Source organism: Sebastes fasciatus, chromosome 8 (assembly GCF_043250625.1).
Source record: "Sebastes fasciatus isolate fSebFas1 chromosome 8, fSebFas1.pri, whole genome shotgun sequence".
Lineage (NCBI taxonomy): Eukaryota > Metazoa > Chordata > Actinopteri > Perciformes > Sebastidae > Sebastes > Sebastes fasciatus.
In genome coordinates this window covers 11676705-11696417 of record NC_133802.1, presented here as the reverse complement: position 1 = coordinate 11696417, position 19713 = coordinate 11676705, and the positions used below count along the sequence as shown (strand labels likewise).

The following is a 19713-nucleotide window of genomic DNA, read 5'->3' as shown; positions in this document are numbered from 1 at the left end:
TTCTGTTGTTGGCGGAGAGTGGTGGTGTGCTGCATGCTCTGGGGAAGTTGTGGGTATTTTCACAACATCATTGCAACACATTGCAACTGACTTGAGCAGCGTTACTGGGCTCATGGGCCCCCAAAGAGATCAGAAAACACATTTGAAAATGTACTCAAGGAGAAGTACAAAAATCTTAAAAGCAACATGTACTTAAAGTATCAAAACTACTCGTACAGAATTGACCTTTTCAGATTGCATTGTCATTACAGTATACAGCATACACTTAGTTCATTACAGTAGGTACTTAAAGTAATGCAATCTAATACAACAATCCTGCAATAAATCCTCCCTTCATGGAGGTTAGAATGTTTCAACAAAACATTATGCAGGAACTAACACTGTTGGGTTGTTTAATCTGCAACAATTTGTCATATTTTATAAAACAAACGTATGATTTGTGTGTAAAATCTTCACCTGCAAAGTAGCTATAGCTGCAAGGTCAATGTAGTGGAGTAGAAGTATAAAGTAAAATGGTAATTAATGTTTTTATATTGATCAAGCCTGAGAAATATACAATGTTCTAAAGACGGTATAACTGAGTGCTCCTGAGGATGGGGGCAAACATGCATGTACAGAATATGTGTAAATGTGTGAATGTTTGGAAAACCTTGTACAATCAATGTACAAAAATGTGTCCCTTTAGATTTTCATGAGATCAATAGTACTTAACATTGTGTTCAGGGATTAGGTGACTATAGCAATCAAGTGGTTCAGATATTGCAAGGTTATTCGATTATTATTATTATTATTATTATACAGAAAAGACCCCCTATAGAAAATGTAGAAATGTATGTGTTTTAAACAATGAAGAGCTGTGATTAAAATAGCTTTGGCACATGAGCCTGCTGGTTCGATCATTCCCATCTGGAACATTTACACACAACTCATTAATTTCTGTCTCTTTCATGAGATTTTGACTTTATTTTAACTCCACACAGCCTACACTGTTGGATATTGTTAGTCTGCTGTTTCCATGACATTGCACACTCATGTAGGATAATATGAGTTCATAACAACACAAAAAGAAAAAAAGGCATTTCAATTAAAGGGGCACTCTACTTATTTCAAACATGAAGTTCAGTTTAGTCGAGTCTGAAATAATGACAAACAAACTGGAGGTATGGAGTTTGAAAGAAGTGGGCAGTCTTAGCCCCAGTTTGTGCCTCATGTATCACCATAACGCTCGAGTCACAGATCTAAGCATCAGTTTCACTGCAAAATATATAACCTGGGATCATTAAGGAACCCTATAGGTCATTTAACAACATTTACTGATGTTCTGAAGGTATTTCCAGAACTATAAAATACTTTTCTAACCATCTAACTTCGTAGCTCAGAGAATATCTAGTGAATGTACAGTGGACGTTTGTGCAGAAATAAATGCTGCAGCTCCTCCAGACAAACAGAGGTTTCCCGTGTCTTGTGAAGTGACGGGGCTCTGCAGCGAGAAACGTTATCGTCTCTGACCGGGTGCCGGTGTCTCCCCTGTTCCCTCCGGCCGTGGTCGGGAGGCTGAAGCAGGAAAAGCCAACACTAGGATCAGCATTGATTCATGGAGAGACCTTCGTCTGGTCAGCTAGCATTACTGCCAAGCAGGTGAAATAAAGAGTGATATTGTAGTTTTAGCTGACGTGTGTCGCCTCACTGTTTTGAAGGATGCTCGCTCACATTCACATAGCGTGTGCACACGGGCGAGCGCGAGCAACAGGACACTGACTTTCGTTGACTTAACGGCCACAGGTGTCCCTGTTACAACCAATTTCTGATTCTTACAAACAGTCCCTTTAATTATGTTGAGGTTTGGACTATTGGTTGGACAAAAACAAACATTGTGAAGGTGTCACTTAGGGCTCTGGGTAATTGTGACGGCATTTCTCACTATTTTCAGAATTTTTACAAACCAATCAATCAATCGATTAATGGAGAAAACAATCAGCAGATTAATGTACAATGAAAATAATTATTACTTGATATGAAGACAATGGAGTAGAAGCGCTGCTGGGTCTCTGTGGTAATCACATACAGGTGCTCTTTGGATCCTTCAGGTGTATTGGGCTCATTCAGTCTTGTGAAGGGCTCATTGCACGGGTTTTGAAAAAAGTACAAAATGCAAGTCTCCCTCAAAAATAATCCAAGGCACACTGTAGTGTTTGAACAAAACTAAAATGCCTTTATTTTACATGGCAATAATTGTTTAAAATGACCAACGCGTTGCGACCAACATAGGTCTTCATCAGGGTGACCCTGATGGAGACTTGCGTTTTGTACTTTTTTCCACCCATGCAATGAGCCTTTCACAAGACTGAATTATTACTTGATAGTTCAGTCTTGTGAAAATGAGCACCACCTCAAATAACTTCAACAGTAAAATGCTGCTTTTACATTAATACATGAGTAGCCTAATAATAGTAATTTGATGATATCATATATAATAACAGTCAAAGGGGGACAAAGTGCATTACTAAAAATAACTTTTTCAATGCAGGACTTTTACATGACACAGGGTGGTGTATTATTATAGTATAAGTAAAGGATCTGAATACTTCCTCCCACCACTGCAACATCAGGAACATCTGGGGGGTTCCCTGCAAAGGATCAGTTGGGATGTCTGCTTGGTTTTGATGTGCGTCTAAATAAAGCTGCAATGAATCATCCCTGAATAAAAAATAAATAAAAAAGAGAGAGGAAAAAGCAGCCTAATGTGTGAGCGTGTTATCTCCAGGGAGCAGCAGTGTGGAGCTGCTGGCTGCAGCCCACAGAGGAGTGGGAGCCTCCACAGCTCAGCTCTGATTGGCTCACACGAGGATAACTCCATTTTGGAAAACAGCTGTTTGAAGACACAACCTTTCTCTCGTTGTTTGCAGACGGTACCCTGAGAAAAACCACACAACCCCGGCTTCTTCTAACACACTTACCTCTCACCACCATTGGGCTTTTTTTTTTTTTATCCACACCAGCGTGCTCCAGTTTTCAGCCCGGCTCGGCTCGCTCTGCTGTCCGCCTGCCAGGAAACTTAACTGGGGGTATCCATGGTGCTCGGTTTCCATCGTAACAAGTGGATAACAGGAGGAGACCCGACCAAGGTTAGTGGCGACACATTACTCATATATGTGTGCTTTATATGCGGGGTTATGTGCGTTAAAATGGTAAATGTGTGAAGTGACCAGACGCAGGGAGCTGCGGAGTCACGACGGTTTTTTTTTTTTATACAGGATTTTTCCAGCCAGCAACACAGCAGCAGGCTAACATTAGACAATACATCTGTCTGCACACAGCCGCTAGTGTCCACTGCACACACGGTGCACAATTAATAACCCTCCGTGAATTACATTATGAATGTTAATCACATTTCTCCCCTCGAATGCATTCAAGTGCATCCATTGTGCTAGTGTGTGCATTGTGTGTGTACAGTTTTAAAGGACTGGCATGCTCGTCCTTCCCACACATTAGCTGCTGCATTCAGGGGAGCTAATGACAGCCTGGATAGCTATTGAAAGCACTCATCTCCTCTCTCATCTCCTCTCATCAAACTGGGCTTTTCTGCATCTGCTGTCAGTGCATCTAAACCAGCCAACAACCACCCTGTAAACACAAAATCAACTTGCTCTTCTTATTTCCTATTAGATAACAAGGCAGCAGGTTTCCATGCAGTAAAACCTGGCTGCTGCTGCTGCTGAGAGGAGGAGAAGGAGGAACATGTCAGTCCAGTTTTTCTGGAGGTGAATCTCTGTAATGACAGGGCTGGATGGAGATGATGGTGCTCAGAGATTCAGCAGCAGCAGCAGGCAGGGTGGGGTGGTGGTGGGGTGTTGGATGGGGGGGGAGCAGCCTAGGACCCCCCACTTTGCATGAGTGTTGCTGGGCAAGTGCCAGTGTTACTGGGCATGGGCACTGGTGAAGATAAATACTGGCTTCTTGTCTGCCTGTGGTGCTTCACTTCACTGGTGTCGACTGGCTGGCTGACAGTAGGCTCTCCACAGAGCTCAGTCAGTGCTGAACATGTAATCGAGACATAAAAATGTACCCGATTTAAATTAAAGTACTAGTGTGTTGCAATATAACCAGTTTTATTTCAGAGCAGTGCCAGCTGGATTGTGGCATGTCTTGACAAGGGACAAGGTTAACAAACAAGGGTTTGGCATTTCTGGGAAACTGTTGCATATCACATTAAATTCCACATTTTAGAAGAAAAGCAGGCAACTGTGTGATTCTGGGTAGCGGGGTAAAAGGAATAAAGCTATAGGGGCAATTATTGGCTGCAATTATTGATTATTTTCATTTTCTGCTCATTATTTTCTGGTTTAATTGATGAGTCTTTTTACTTAAAGGGGGCCTACTATGCTATTTGCAGCTTCATACTTGTATTTTGAGTTTCTACTAGAACATGTTTACATACTTTAATGTTCAAAAATGCTTTACGTTTCTCATACCGGCTGTGCTGCAGCACCTCTTTTCACCCTCTGTCTGAAACGCTCTGTTTGAGCTCCTGCCCCGCCCCCCTCCCAAAAAGCCCAGTCTGCTCTGATTGGTCAGCTGGCCCACTGTTGTGATTGGTCAACCAAACCATATTCTTCAGACTCCGCTCTAGCTCCGCTCTAACTAGCTTTGTTTGGCGTGCCAAACTAGGCGTTATGCAAATGTCTTACTTGGTGACATCACCACATTACGGAAGAAAGGGCAGGACTTCAAGCAGCTTCAAGGGAAAGTAACTCCCTTTGGCGTGGACTTTGGGCTTAGTAACTTTGCAGACCTTTTACATGCACAAAAACTACAGTATTTAACACACTAAAGGAAAGGGGGAAAAGCAAAAATTATGATAAGTCCTTTTAAAAATATCAGAAAATGTCCATCACAATGTCCTAGAGCCCAAGGTGATGATATCAAATAACTTCTTTTGTCTGATCAACGCTTCAAAACCTGCAGATATTCAGTTTACTATTCTATAAGACAAAGAAACCTAACACATCTTCATAATTTAGAAGCTGCAACTCAGGAATATTTGGCAATTTTGAAAAATGAATATGATTTTCAAAGTAGCTGCAGATTATATCGACTAATCATTTCAGCTTGAGTAATATATGCTAGACAGAAACAAATGCACCTCATGTTGTTTCCAGGAGCTCCAGCTGAAGGTGAATCTGTCTGGCCATACGTCAAATGGCATCATCCCTGGACATAATTTTGACATTTTAAGAGCATATAATCGTCTCTATATAGGTGGAAAATCACATGTCTATTAGGGGATTCAACCACCTGATGCATTTAAGATTAAATTCTGTACAGTGTGATGTCAGATATGTCTTTTTTTGGAGTGGCTGTGCACTGCCTCGTCTCCTCTCTTTGTACCAGCTAACCAAACATGGTCTGTTATCCTTCAAAATGGCCAAAGGGGGGGTGGAGAGCAGCCAGAACAGCGAACGCAGCGATGCAAGAAAGCCCGCTGCCTGCTACTAGAGAGACATGAATGCCCCTCTGACCTTGGACCACCTGTGTTTCAATCATATTTACCCAATCCAAACAAGTCTGCGGAGGAAGAAAAAGACAGGCCGCTTACCGTTGAGATTACATGTGCTCATGTTCTGGCTATTATGATATGAAGGCTCGTCCCCAGAGGCCTTTGTGCCTCATGCATCTTCTAATCTGTGACGCCTGTTATTCAGAAAGCGGTTAAATCAGGAGTAATCAGATCACACTAGTGCCGTTATCTGCAGTGCTGCATGACCCACACTCTCAACCGACACCATTCTCTTCCTGCAACTCCTTCAGTAAATGGGAGTCGTATCTGCTCCTGCTGAGGGCTGCCAACAATAACATGATTACCCTGAGAACATTCGGACCTCTATATCCCGCTGCATGAAGAATACACGGCGGGGGTTGGACGGTTACTGTGTGCTTGTTTTTCCTCAAGTGGTCATCAGATTTTCTTTTTCTTGTCAGACAGCTTTCTCTGTTCTCCACTTGTAGTCCTGCTGAAGGTTAAAGAGGACCTATTGTGCTTATTTTCAGGTGCATACTGCTATTTTGGGTTTCTACTACAACATGTTTATATGCTTTAATGTTAAAAAAAAAAACGCTTTACGTTTCTCATACCGGCTGTGCTGCAGCAGATCTTTACACCCTCTGTCTGAAACGCTCTGTTTGAGCTCCTGCCCCTCCCCCTTCTGAAAAGCCCAGTCTGCTCTGATTGGTCAGCTGGCCCGCTCTGCTGTGATTGGTCAACCAAACCAAACTCTTTGGACTCCGCTCCAGCTCCCCTCTAACTAGCTTTGTTTGAGGGCGTGCCAAACTAGCCGTTATGCAAATGTGTTACTTGGTGACATCACCACGTTACGGAAGAAAAGGCGGGACTTCAAGCAAGGTGTTTCAGGCAGTTCAGGAGCAGTGTTTCTGTGGGGGAGAATGGTAAATTTGCAGACCTTCTACATGCACAAAACAACTATATAACACACTAAGGGAAAAAGCACAAAAGCATAATAGGTCTCCTTTAAAAAAAAAGCTTTCCTCAACATGTTGTACACGTAGATTATTTCATTCCTAGTTTGAGAATACTGTCCTTTAATAGGAATCTGATGCAGCTAGATTCATAGCTTTTCTGCAGTACGGATGGGACAAAACATGATAAAAATAGCATCTATACTCAGCATTGGTTCAAGTGGTTTCTAGATTTCTCTGAGATTATGTCCACAATCAGTCGCCTGCCCATGCAGAGACCTTTCCTTGATTAAAATAACAGGGACCAGAAAACAACAGTCTATAACAGTGTGGCAGGGTTGTGGTACCATGTGAACGCACTGCTCGCCGTCTATTTTTATATGTCTCCCTCTGTATAATCATGGGTTTAATGTGTACATATTTTGTGGACAGGGATTTGTCGGTTCAACAGCGTTGACCTCAAGCAGCATTCTTTGCCTTGTGTGCAGAGGACTTTAAGCTCCTCTGTTTTTAGCTCCCTGACTTCCCCCCTGAGGAGAAAATGAGTGGCATCACCCCGGCCGTCAGTGTGTCAGACACAAAAGGCTTTCTGATAGACACAAAGAGACTGCAGACCGCTGCGAGACAAATGAAATGATTATTTACTCTGTAACTCCTTATTATTCTATGTAGCCAAAGCTTGAAAGTGATTTCAGTTGATCTATTTCAGTCGGATGTATAAACCACGTGTGCACAAAAAAACATGCTTACATCATTTCCCACACTTTTATTTACAAAAGACCAGTTGGATGTTATGACAGGTAGATGAACTATACTGAAAAGTGAGAGTTGAAATCTAAATAATAAAACATTGTCTGTGTAGGTTGGTTTCTCTGTCTGATATATCTGCAGTCGACATAGTGATGTGTAGTTGTTGTAGAATATCAATGAAAGGTGCATATAAATGTTTTTGTGAGAAATTGTCAGTCTTTTATTTGAGGCATCATTTATTATCCCGTTTTAAGGCTCCTTTCATTTAATCCTTTATTGTGAAGCCCTTTGTAAAGACTGTTTTGATAACGGCGCTATAAAGTAAATTGAAATTGATTATCTTTCTGACGTTTAATGACGATGATTGAGGCATCACAGCCTATGATGATGAAATAATGATACAGGCGCTATAAATAGCCGCAGAGTCGTGGGTGCTGGTCGTGTGTAATGATGATAGCTGACAGGTCTAATGGAGTGGTTGGAGCAGGAGGAAGTATTGATATGAAAACGGGTGATTAAAGGGCATGTCTACACCTATTTATGGCTGGACTTGTGCCGGTCTGCCGGTTCTACTACGTACCGAAATATACTGATTGTTGACAGTTTCTGTTACTGTTAGTAGCAGGTTTATTTTCATTTGCCACCTGAGTGCACCTTTCCAACGGTCAACCTGAGGTAGAGCAGGCACAGCAGGGACCGCAAACTAGGCTGCTGGTCTGCACTCCTCTACCTACTGTGGCCATTTCTTTTATATTAACATTTGCTAGTCAAACTAGTGAGGTGCAGCAAGTATATAATTGCTGAGTTGTTAGTTACAACATGAATGGGTGCATAGAATCTAAGACGTAGACACAATGCTGTATTCAAAGTCTTTTCCAGTCAACTGTTCAAACCTTTTAACCACCAACCTGCTTGTGTTTATGGTATTTGAAGTTAGTCCTTTTGTAGAGTTCACCAAAATGCGATACACTGTTCAGTTTTTATAATAACCAAAGGAAATATGATGAAAATTGATTTGACCATATTTAAGCTTGAATAGTAGTATTTTTTTTTTTTTAAGTTTGATTAATATTGTTGTTGATAAATCTTTTGGTCTATTAGATACCATTCAAAAACTGTTCAAGGTAATGTCATCAAATGTCTTGTTTTTTCTGACCAGCAGTCCAAAAGCAAAAATATAGTTTTCTATAATGTAAGAGAAGAACAAGTGTCTGAATCAGTGAATCAATTGATTATGTATTGCAGCTCTGACTCAACCCATGTTTTTTTTTTTGTTTTAGCCAGTGGGCAACCTTCGGGTCTGAAAAGTGAAGCCACTGTGGAAGTGCCTTAAACTTGCATTCTTTCTAATAGCCAGCAGGGGGCGTATTGCAAAAGTCAGATTGAATAGAAGTCTGTGAGAAAATGACCCTACTTCTCACTTGATTTATTACCTCAGTAAACATTGTAAACATGAGTTTATGGTCTCAGTCACTGGTTTCATGTCTTCTTCAATACTGCATGATGTAAATGATGGTCCCATTTACAGTCAAATAGACCATAAAGCAGGGGATGCTTTAGGGCGTGGCTGCCTTGTGATTGACAGGTCGCTACCACAGCGTTGTGTGGTCTGGGAGTTGTCCATGTTTTCGTCTTAGAACTTTAACCCTTAAAAAAATTTGTTTTCAGTTCATGAAAGTGAATTGTAACATTTTGGTCACCTTAAAAGGTCGAACTCGTGGCTTCAAAGCCGTAGTCCACAAACCAATGGGTGTCGTCACGGTGACTGCGTCCACTTCTTATAAACAGTCTATGGTTTTGGTACAAAACTTTGTAATTTGTTTTTGCTATGGAGAACAGCTGTTGCTTGCGAGCAGGCACAGTACGCGGAGATGGAAACCGTCTGGGACAGTGTTCGTCACATGTGAGTATTTGTGACATACTGAGAGAATACTGACAGACAGCAGAAAGGACAGTTCTTCTCCAGGAATAGTCTGAGAAGTTTCCCTGGGACTTTTTGTACGACGTGAAACTGGGTCACCATTGAAATATACTGTAACCACCGTGAATACAAGCTGACCACAGCCTATGCAAGGGATAAAACTACTAACTTATTATGCCCGCCCGCAGGGAACAAGTGCGTCATAGTCAAATGATCGATTTTGGGTGGAGTAGCACTTAAATGTTTGGTAGATTTGATTCCAACTGAAAATTGGCACAGGAAATATATAGTGACCAAGCCAATTTAAATGGCTTGGCCGAAAACCCTGTTACAGCCTGCAGCTGCAACCCTACACACATTAAGTTGCTACAGAAAATAGACAGATATTTCATATCCATTAGCCAATTTTTTATTGTTTCTGCATTTATCAGACCCAAATCTATTTCCCCTCGTATTCCCTCTTCCTGATGAATGACATTGTCCGGTGAGGTTGCTCTTCAAAGTCTGTTTTTCAGCATTAAGCCAGTTGATTTAAAAGCCGAGTTACGCCCTCTTACTTCAGTTGGACTGGGCCACAGCGTCAGCATACATAACACAGATACTGTAGGGTAGAGGTGTTGAATAAACACTGCTTTTGAATCTATTTGGCGAGAGAAATTTTAATCAAGCCTCATTATGTAAATTAATTCTCATCCATGTGAACTGGTTTGGAAGTAAAATAGACGTGTCCTGTTTTGGCCTCGCAAGTCAGCGAGAGATGATTTGATGGGAATCTCTCTTCATGAAAAAACTGCAAATGAGCTTTGATTATTTTAGGTGGAGTGGCCCATTTCAAATTCCATGAAGTGAAGTGATGAGACAGAAAGATGCCGGAGGGTAAAAGGAACAACGTGACCTTCGATGTTTGACGGCGAGACGTAAGCTTGTGATCTGCTTTGTGCTTTTGAGTTGATCCACTTTGGGGAATTCTCACGCTCGGTTTGCTTTAAAATATTTGATTGTTTTTCAGAGAAGGTTTTCATCCAAATCCCAGAGGAGGAGAAACGATGAGCGATGTTGATAGAGGGTTGCTCACAGGAAGTAGAGAGCAAATTGACTTGTCATTAACATTCACTTTATAAAACCGAACATCCCATTTCCCTTTGTGTTGCCAGAGGAAAACCTGATTCATCAAATGTGTTAATTACTCTTGATTAGACAAATAAATTGTTATTGTTAAATGGCCTGTAGGAAAACACTACATGCCGACTTTTCATTGAAAAACACACATTACACAGGGAAAGGAGGCCTCGTTCTCCCTTGGGGGGCTCCAGGGAAAGCCAAGCCTGTGATTGAAGGGGTCCTATCTCACAATCCTGTAGCACATGTATACATACTTCTGAGACAGGTTATTATTCATGTATTCTCTAGTGAGAGTCCCAGGCCTAGAACATTATCATAGTCTTTGAGGGTTGAAGCTGTACTCTCCATCCATAATAAATCCAACACGTCCTTCAGCCTGTTATGTTTATTATAGCAGTCTGGTATACAGATTTTCCAGTTTATAAGTATTGTCCTCTTTACAGAGAGAAAGGTTAGTGTGGTGATACGTTGTGTATATTTTCCATTCTCTTTCCCAGTATGCATTAGGGATGCTCATTTTTAAAAAAATTCATAACCGATAACCGACCCTCGTTAACCCATTATTAACTGTTAACCGACAAGATTTGTGCCTCGCATGCAGCGGTGCGCCAGCTGCAGGAGCACAACAGATATTCGTTGACGGGAGTCCCCAGTTCACCCATCCGGGAGCATTAACTTAGCAACCACGATGCAGCGTGTAGTGTCGCGGACATGCAGCCAACTTTCCCAGTAAAAGTCTCCTCCCCACATTTAGTTTAGTTTAGCAGGTTGTCAGCTGCGTGTTTGCCCGGCGTAACGATACTTTGTCTGCCCGGTTAACGGTTAAACGGTTAATTATGGACATCCCTAATATGCATACAAAAGGAAATTGGAAAATATGAACATTCATTATCTCCTGTAAAACATAAATTTCCTCAGTACAGAATTGTTTTGCTATTGGATAGGACCACAGTAAGTGCATGAGTATACCAACCCTACCAGAGCCATGCCAGCACAATTCAGAAATACAATTTATTGAGAAAATAATTGTCAGTTTATTCAATAATTAAAATAATTGTGAGTTGCTGCCCTGATGTAGTTAAAACTAGCTCCACCTCGACCAGCTACAACAGTAAAATAATGCTCATCAATATGCATTGATGCATATTAACCGTCTGATAATGTAATAAATAATAACAATAACTGACGGGCCATTTTTCTTCAGAACAAGTACTTTTACTGTTATACTAGTACATTTTGCTGATAATATTTTTGTACTTTATCTTAAACCTACAGTATGCAGCATATTTTTGGCATCGTTGGTTATAAAATTCCATAATAACCTTTCAGCATATTGTAATTCAAGTGTTCTGAGAGAAAACTAGACTTCTGCACCTCCTCATGGCTCTGTTTTCAGGCTTTAAAAAATCTAGCCTGTGAAGAGAGACTTTGGCCAATCACAGGTCATTTCAGAGAGAGGAACGTTCCTATTGGCTGTTCATTCAACGGAGGCAGCTGTCAATCACTCGCAAACTCCGATCAAATGGTCAAACTAGGCAGCGCTGATCAAATATGAATCAATATTCTGTTACTGTAATGCCTATTTCTCTCCTCAAATGTTTTCAGAAACATCTTGTAGTGTACTGTTTAGCTGTAAAATGAGAAAGTTTGCTCCAGCTGGTGGGCGGTGCTTGGTATTTCCTCATCTGATCTCAATATGGCTGCCGGGTAACAAACTTTCTCATTTTACTAAAGCTAAAGCTAAACAGTACACTACACGATGTTTCTGAAAACATTTTATACAGTATATTGATTGAACAGGAGTGATTGACAGCTGCTCAGAGACAACAAGGCTCCAGCTCGGCTCTGATTGGTTGTCTTCCTCTGGTCTGTGAAATCTTGCAGATGCCATTAGGAGCACCGGAGGACACAGAGGCACATATTTTCTTTCAGATTACCTGTCTCATGCATTACTGTCAGGATATAGTGACCGCTTTATAAAAATAATTTTTTAAATCATAATTGCTCCAATTCTACCCACTGCAGCTTTAAGTGGTATTTTGAATGAAGGACTTTTACTTGTAGCAGAGTAGTACATTGTTGTATTGGTACTTTTACTTGAGTAAAGGACCTGACTACTTCCTAGTGTCACAGTTTGTTGTAGCCTACATTAGAAGAACTAAAGGTGTTTGTCCTGTATACCAACATGAGCGATGGTCTCCTTATTTAGGTCTGGAGGAAAGTGCAGCTTTCGCCTCTGCTCTCTTTTTGTGTGTTTGCTTGTGGGGAGGGTTACGTATGTGCCTTTCTATCCCCGTCAACTCAGCAAATCGAATCACATGACGCCCACATCCTCCTAGACTTGTGGGAGAACAGTGTGATGATGCAGCTGAGTGAAATTACTTGGCAAACCTCAGACACATCGTGGCCGTCGGTACAGGTGAGGGGAGCGACTTCAGATTATTGTGTGGTATTTTATTAGAGAGAGTATGGGGGAGTTGTGGGTAAAAATTCCTCTAACAGGTGGTGCAAAGGGACGTAGCCCGCAACCAAATCATATATTCTGTTACTAATTTGCTAAATGGTTGCGCGCTGCAGCATAGCCGAGGAGGATGTATTACGTTTCTCAAGTTTTTTTGTTTTTTTTTAAAGTATTGGAGCCAGTGAAGGATATTTCCTTATTTAGAAAGCGCAGTAAACATGCATGCATTCCTGCATCACTCGTTCTTCCTCTTTTTCCTCTCGTAATCGTCATGCTTTCTCTCTTTCCCTCGTCCTCATCTGCTTTCCATCCCATCATCCTCTCCTCATTTGCCTCCATAGCTCCCTCCCCTTATCTCCCTCTTGTCCTCGCTTCATCCTCCTCCTCCTCCTCGTCCTCCTCGTCAAACTCAAGGGTCTTTTTCAGCCTCCAGTGTGTGCGCACAGAGCCTGGGAAAAGATAGGGCATAAACAACACAGGCAAACAAACCACCTGCTTCCTGCTGCGGTCTCGTGTTGTTAAATGTGTGCACAGAAATAGAACCGGGCAACCTTGCAGTAGAATTAGAATACATAGAACGGACAGTGGGAGGAATATCACCGAGCAGCACGGCAGCTATCCACATCAGTACAGCAGCCTCTAGACGTAGAAACACCTGAGGACTTGTGGGAATGGGGACACGACTAGTAATTAAAGCTAAAACAATCAGTTGATTAATTGGTTGGTCGATTGGCAGAAAATGTAATCGATTAGAGGTCATTGTTTTTAGCAGAAATGCCCAAAATGTAAACTGAACTGTTGGTCGAGTAAAACGTCACTTTGGGCTTTAGAAAACTGTGATGGGCATTTTTATCAATTTACTGCCAATTTTTTTACCAAACAACAAATCGATGACTTGAGAAGACAATTGGCAGATAAATCAATAACAAAAATGATCTTTAGTTAAAGCCCAACAAGTAATATTGAGACAATCAGGACAGAGGAATACCATATTAATTTATACAGATTTAAAATATTACTCTAATTTGATTTGAATCTTCATCACACACACTGTGATTGGATCCATCAACTGCAACTAATAATCACTTTGATTACAGATAATTCTGTCAATTGTTTTCTGACGAAAGACATTGATTTTTAAATAAGTGAATACTGAAAAAAGCAGCAAATCTTCACATTTTAGAAACTGGAATGACAACATTAATGATTGATTGTTAAAACTGTTGCCAATACATTTTTTGTTGATCAACTTATCGATAAGTAATAGTAGTTGTTTCAGCTTTACAAGAATTACATTATTATCATGTTTGATTTTTAAACAGCAATGCCAGAGATTCACTGGTTTCAGCTCCTCAAATATGAATGTTTAATGTTTTTTTTTGTCTTGCCAACGATTTTGATAATCCATTAAACGGTTTGAGTAATTCTTTAAGAAAAAAAGTCAAAATTCTCTGATTCCAGCTTCTTAAATGTGAATATTTTCTGGTTACTTTACTCCTCTGTGACAGTAAACCGAATACTTTGAGTTGTGGACAATACAAGACATTTGAGGAGGTCATCTTGGGCCTTGGGAAACACTGCTAGACATGTTTCACCATTTTCTGACATTTTATAGACCAAACAACTAATCGATTAATCGAGAAAATAATCAACAGATTAATCGACAATTAAAATAATCGTTAGTTGCAGCCCTACAGTAAATAAACTCCAGATTAATCAATAATAGAAATAGTTGTTATTTACAGCTGTAATCAGAAGTTCCAGAGATTTTTTTTACTGGGATATCAAAAAGAAAAACAGCAAAACTTCACATTTAGGAAACTGACACTGAAGCTGAAATCAGAGAGTGTTTGGCATTTGTGCTTAATTAAAGATCATTGATTAATTGATTATTATTAAAATTGATGCAGATTAATTTTCTCTTGATCCACTAATTGATTCAGCTGTACAAGCACTACATGACTCTAAACATCATTTTTAGCTCTAATAACAATGAAAAAGCTATGTTGCTTGTGGTGGCGTTGATTCATAAAACATCTAACGTGGTGCACATTTAAACACAGGATCCAGGGAGCCGTGCCAACATTTATTGTGGTCAACAGTTGGATGGCGGTTGGTGGATGTTTTTTTTTATTCAAAGAAACATTAACAGAGTATATTACATATCTCAAAAATATAATACAGATTACAAATAATAAATTACATTATCATTTTAATTTACATCATTCATGCATCCACAATCTGGAATTTTGTCTTTTCTCCTTGACATAGGGTTAAACTCAGGGATCTAACATAACACAACAATCTGTTAACTTTCAAACAACATATTCCATTTCAGCCAAATAAATTATAAAAGTGCAAAGTCCATATTAAACCCACATCACTCTTCTTTGTTCAGGCCTGAAGGGCAGAGTTATATAATCTAGGGAGAGTGGTCTAATCAGGAGTGGCATTCTTTACCATGCTTGCAGACTTTAACAAACAATGAAGATTTATTTAATTTGCACTTTTCAAAACCAATGTTACAAATTGATTTTACATGAAAGGCTGCAACTAATGATCATTGTCATTATTAATGAATCTACAGAATATTTTCTAGACAACGACAATGAAGATCATGCCAGTCATAACATGTTTGTATTACTTGTTTTTTCTGACCAGCACTCCAAAGCCCAAAGACATTTAATGTACGATGATATCAAATGGAGAAATGGAACAAATTTTCACATTTGAGGAGCGGGAATAGGAAAGATACCATATTTGGCATTTTTGCTTAAAATTAAATTAAGATATTACTTGATTATCAAAAATTTCAGGTTTAATTAAAACGATTAAAGCTCAATACTTAGTTAAGAACAGACATAACATTTATACAACTATCAGAACAACATGTCTGACATAGTGCTTTTTATGTCCTTTCAGCTTTCTCAGTATTTTCCAGACACACAGCAGAGCCACCCACATCTAAATATTTTCAACTTGGATTTAGCACCTTTTTTAAAAGAGTTATACCCACTTCACATCCTTAACTTACAACATCCCCTAGAGCTGCTTTACACAGACATAAATTAGGTTGGCTTTTTAAGTAAACGATAGAATAACTGTTCAGATATGTTTGTCTAAAGGAACATTAATCTCTTTACTTTACTTAACTTTACTTTTTTTATTGTGAGAAATACGGAATGTTACATACGAGCAGCAGTGGAAGAAGTACTCAGATCTTTTAGTAAAAGTAGCAATAGAGTGTAGAAACACTGCAATTTCAGTATTCCAAGTATTGGCATCAAAATATACTTAAAGTACCAAAAGCTGCATAATGAGTTAATGCAGAATGGCCCATTTCAGAAAAATAATAATATTAATAATATTATATTATTGGATTATAATCAATGCATTAATGTGAACATTAGGTTAATGTTGCAGCTGGTAAAGATGGAGCTATTTTTAATTACTTATATACTGCCTAACCTATAATAATGCATCATAATTTCTTAGTTGAGTTATATTTTGTATTAATAAACTAAATATGCAAAGTAACTAAATCGGTCAGGTAAAGTCGAGTAAAAAGTACAGTATTTCCCTTTGAGATGTACAGTAGTGTAGTAGAAGTAGAAAGTAGCACAAAGTGGAAATACTCAAGTAAAATACAAGTACCTCAATAGGGTAAAAAAAAAAAAAGAGTACTTAGTTACATTTCACCACCGGGTGATAGACATAGACTGTATATAAGGGTTGGGCTTAGTCACCTTGATGTCATCCATTGGTTTGTGGACTACCGTTATGAAGCCTTGACTTTTTGGCCGTCGCCAACTGGTTTTATTTGCAACCAGAAGTGACATGAGAGGATGGAGCTAAGTACAACTGAACGCTGAATATCACATTTCTAGGCAACTAAAAATATTATAATTAACTCTCACTGAAAACACACTGTGAAAAGGTTAAAGTTGTATGACAAAAACATGGACAACGCCATGGTAGTGACCTGTCAATCACAAGGTAGCCACGCCCTAAAACATACCTTGCTTTATGGTCTATTTGACTCTAAATGGACCATAATTTACTAAATGAACATCATGCTGTATTGAAGGAGACTTGAAACTAGAGATTGAGACCATAAACTCATGTTTACAATGTTTACTGAGCTAATAAATCAAGTGAGAAGTAGGCTCATTTTCTCATAGACTTCTATACAATCAGACTTTTTTTTTGCAACCAGAGGAGTCGCCCCCTGCTGGCTATCAGAAAGAATGTAAGTTTAAGACACCTCAGCATTGGCTTCACTTTTCAGGCCCAGAGGTTGCCCACTGGTAATAGAGCAGTTTTGACACCTGAATTAATGTTTACTACTTTTTAAAAAATACAATAATTGTTGCTCTGGCTCTATCTGTTTGGCGTGGAGAGGAGGTTGTGTTGCTCTGGCTCTATCTGTTTGGCGTGAAGAGGAGGTTGTGTTGCTCTGTCTCTATCTGTTTGGTGTGAAGAGGTCGTGTTGCTCTGGCTCTATCTGTTTGGCGTGAAGAGGAGGTCTTGTTGCTCTGGCTCTATCTGTTTGGTGACGCCTGGAAGCTGCTTGACATCCTCCTGGATCCACCTTTTCACATATGTTCACATTGTACATATTATTTTTTGTCATATGGATTGTCTATGTTGTATTTTCATTGTGTTGTTACTCTGTACACACGACATCTATTGCAAGTCTGTCCATCCTGGAAGGGGGGATCCCTCCTCTGTTGCTCTTCCTGAGGTTTCTTCCATTTTTTTCTTTTTTCCCTGTTAAAAGGTTTTTTGGGGGAAGTATTCCTTATCCAAATATTTACAAATAAAATTGACTTGACTACAATATATCCCTCCAAATTGTAGTGGTGTAGAGGTAGAAAGTAGCAGAAACTGGAAATAAGCCTCAAAAATGGTATTTGAGTCCAGTATTCCAGAGTAAATGTACTTAGCTACTTTTCACCACTGCATATGAGTGCCATCTCTGGTATTCATGTCCAGTCATCATAATAAAAGCTGTTTCTCCCGACACATTTGTGTTTGTGACAACACTTCCTGTGAAGAGTCTCAAGAAGGATGAGACTAAACGAACAGTTGCGACGCCATTGGGAGATTGAGACGTGAGAATGATTTTTTTAGAGGGGGGTGGTGGGGGGGTGTTGTAATCACGGCCTCATTTCAGAGTCCAGTCGAAGCACCTGCTCCTGACTCAGCTGTGAATCACGGGTGGTTGATGAGACTCACTCACTCACACCCGTCCTATTCCTACACACACACACAAACACACACAAACCAGGGGATTCCCTATAGCTGGAGGCAGGGCATGCTGCTACAGTAGACTCATAGTGTCATATGTCGGGCCGTCTGGACACTCGTCTCTCTGCTGCCTGTAAAAGCATTGATCGATCACCAGTTTCGTGCCACAGGGACACTCTCACGCAGGACACAGTGTTGTATATCCAACACCTCTCTGGTAATGTAACCTTTACTCACCTCCGAATATGGATATCTGATCCTCGTATATGCGATCTTGTTACTTTTCCTGTGCTTCCGTATTGTGTGAAGCGATATTATGATGCTCTCTCGCCTCAAGAACTGGTATTGATTGACCCAGCTGTTGCCATGTGAGCTGTGCTAACAAAAAGGGAACATGGTCTGTGGTACAAGTATTGTCTGTCTCTTCAGTGTTCATTACGCTCTCCTGCCATCTGTTTAACAGATGAGGCGACATGGGAGGAGCTGTCTGCTTTAATTAAATATATATTTAAATACGTATTTTATGTAAATGTTTTCCGCATTTGTCAGCTTTTCAGCCGCAGTGATCAGTGTGGTTTGAGTTAACTGGAAGTCATGAAGGACTTCCTGTGCAGAGGCTGGTCATGGGAATGTGATGTGGTCATCTGGGTGGAATCACTTGGTGACGTCAATTGGTATTTTCTTAAAGGAATAGTTTGACATTTGGGGAAATGGGTTTATTCTCTGTCTGAGAAGATAGATACCACTCCTCACATCTCTCTGTTCAACATGAATAGTTTTGTCGTCACTGTGAGGTGTCCAAACAACCAGTGGTCATTCCAGGAAGTCACATTGCACCCGACCAAGAAATAGTCTAGTGTGACAAGAATTAGCTGAGTTCAGCAGCAGCAGCCAGACACCACTGAAGCCCGCTAGTTAAGCAACATCATGACTGTGCGTTCAGGGGTGGGTTTAGAAACTTGTCAATGGGTGGTGGCACATTTGTAAAATAAGTAATGTGTTAAGCGTCTCTTGGAAGTCATATTACATCTCTTTGTGGCCATTTTGTGTCCCTTTGTGGCTTTTTGCATCTCTCTGTGGCTGTTTTTGTCTCTTTGCAGTCATTATGCATCAACTTGTGGCTGTTTTGCATGTCTCTGTGGTCGTTTTGCCTCTCTCTGTGGTCATTTTGCATCTCATTGTGGCTGTTTTGTGCTTCTTCGTGTTTGTTTTTGTCGCCTTGTGGTTGTTCTTTGATTAACTTTTCAACGAGAAATGGATACAGTCAACACTGCAATATGTATTACATACACGCGTGACCCTTCTTAGTAATAATAACAATAACACTATTTGTATAGCGCATTTCATGCAAAGATGCAGCCCAAGTGCTTAATAAAACAGGATCAGATGAAAATAAACAATAAGTAAAAAGAAAAAGCAATGATTCCAAGGGAGATTGCTGTTCTGAGATCTAAGGGGAGGGTGTTCCACAGTTTAGGGCTACAAAAACAAAAGCAGCCTCACCAGATTTCTAGTGGGACACTTTAGGAACTTCTAAAAGAACGGCAGTGGAAGATCGAAGAGTTCTTGTTGGGAGAGTTGCAATAATCTAAGCAGTTTGTAAAAAAAAAAAAGCATGTACAGTATCAGTATCTCAGCATTGTTCTGAGTTAGAAGTGGTCTAATTTTGGCGACGTTCCTCATATGAAAAACGGATGTTTTTGTGACCTTGTTAAAATGGCTAATAAACTTCAGA

The 19713-nt window shown here is 40.0% G+C and overlaps 1 protein-coding gene across 4 annotated transcripts in view; it reads left to right on the top strand.

The window, feature by feature from the left end:
• The first annotated feature begins 2806 nt into the window (after positions 1–2806).
• Positions 2807–19713, top strand: part of pkig (protein kinase (cAMP-dependent, catalytic) inhibitor gamma) — a 34329-nt gene continuing 17422 nt past the window's right edge. Inside the window, exon 1 of one of the 4 annotated variants that reach the window (XM_074643411.1) lies at positions 2807–3125. Coding sequence is in view for 1 of the 4 variants with exons in the window: in XM_074643406.1 (XP_074499507.1) it covers positions 10046–10062 (17 nt within the window). In the remaining 3 variants the exon portion in view is untranslated. Of the gene's footprint in view, positions 3126–9976; positions 10063–12663; positions 12687–18042; positions 18196–19713 lie in introns of those variants that run through there. The other 3 variants (XM_074643406.1, XM_074643410.1, XM_074643407.1) reach the window with 3 other exon arrangements.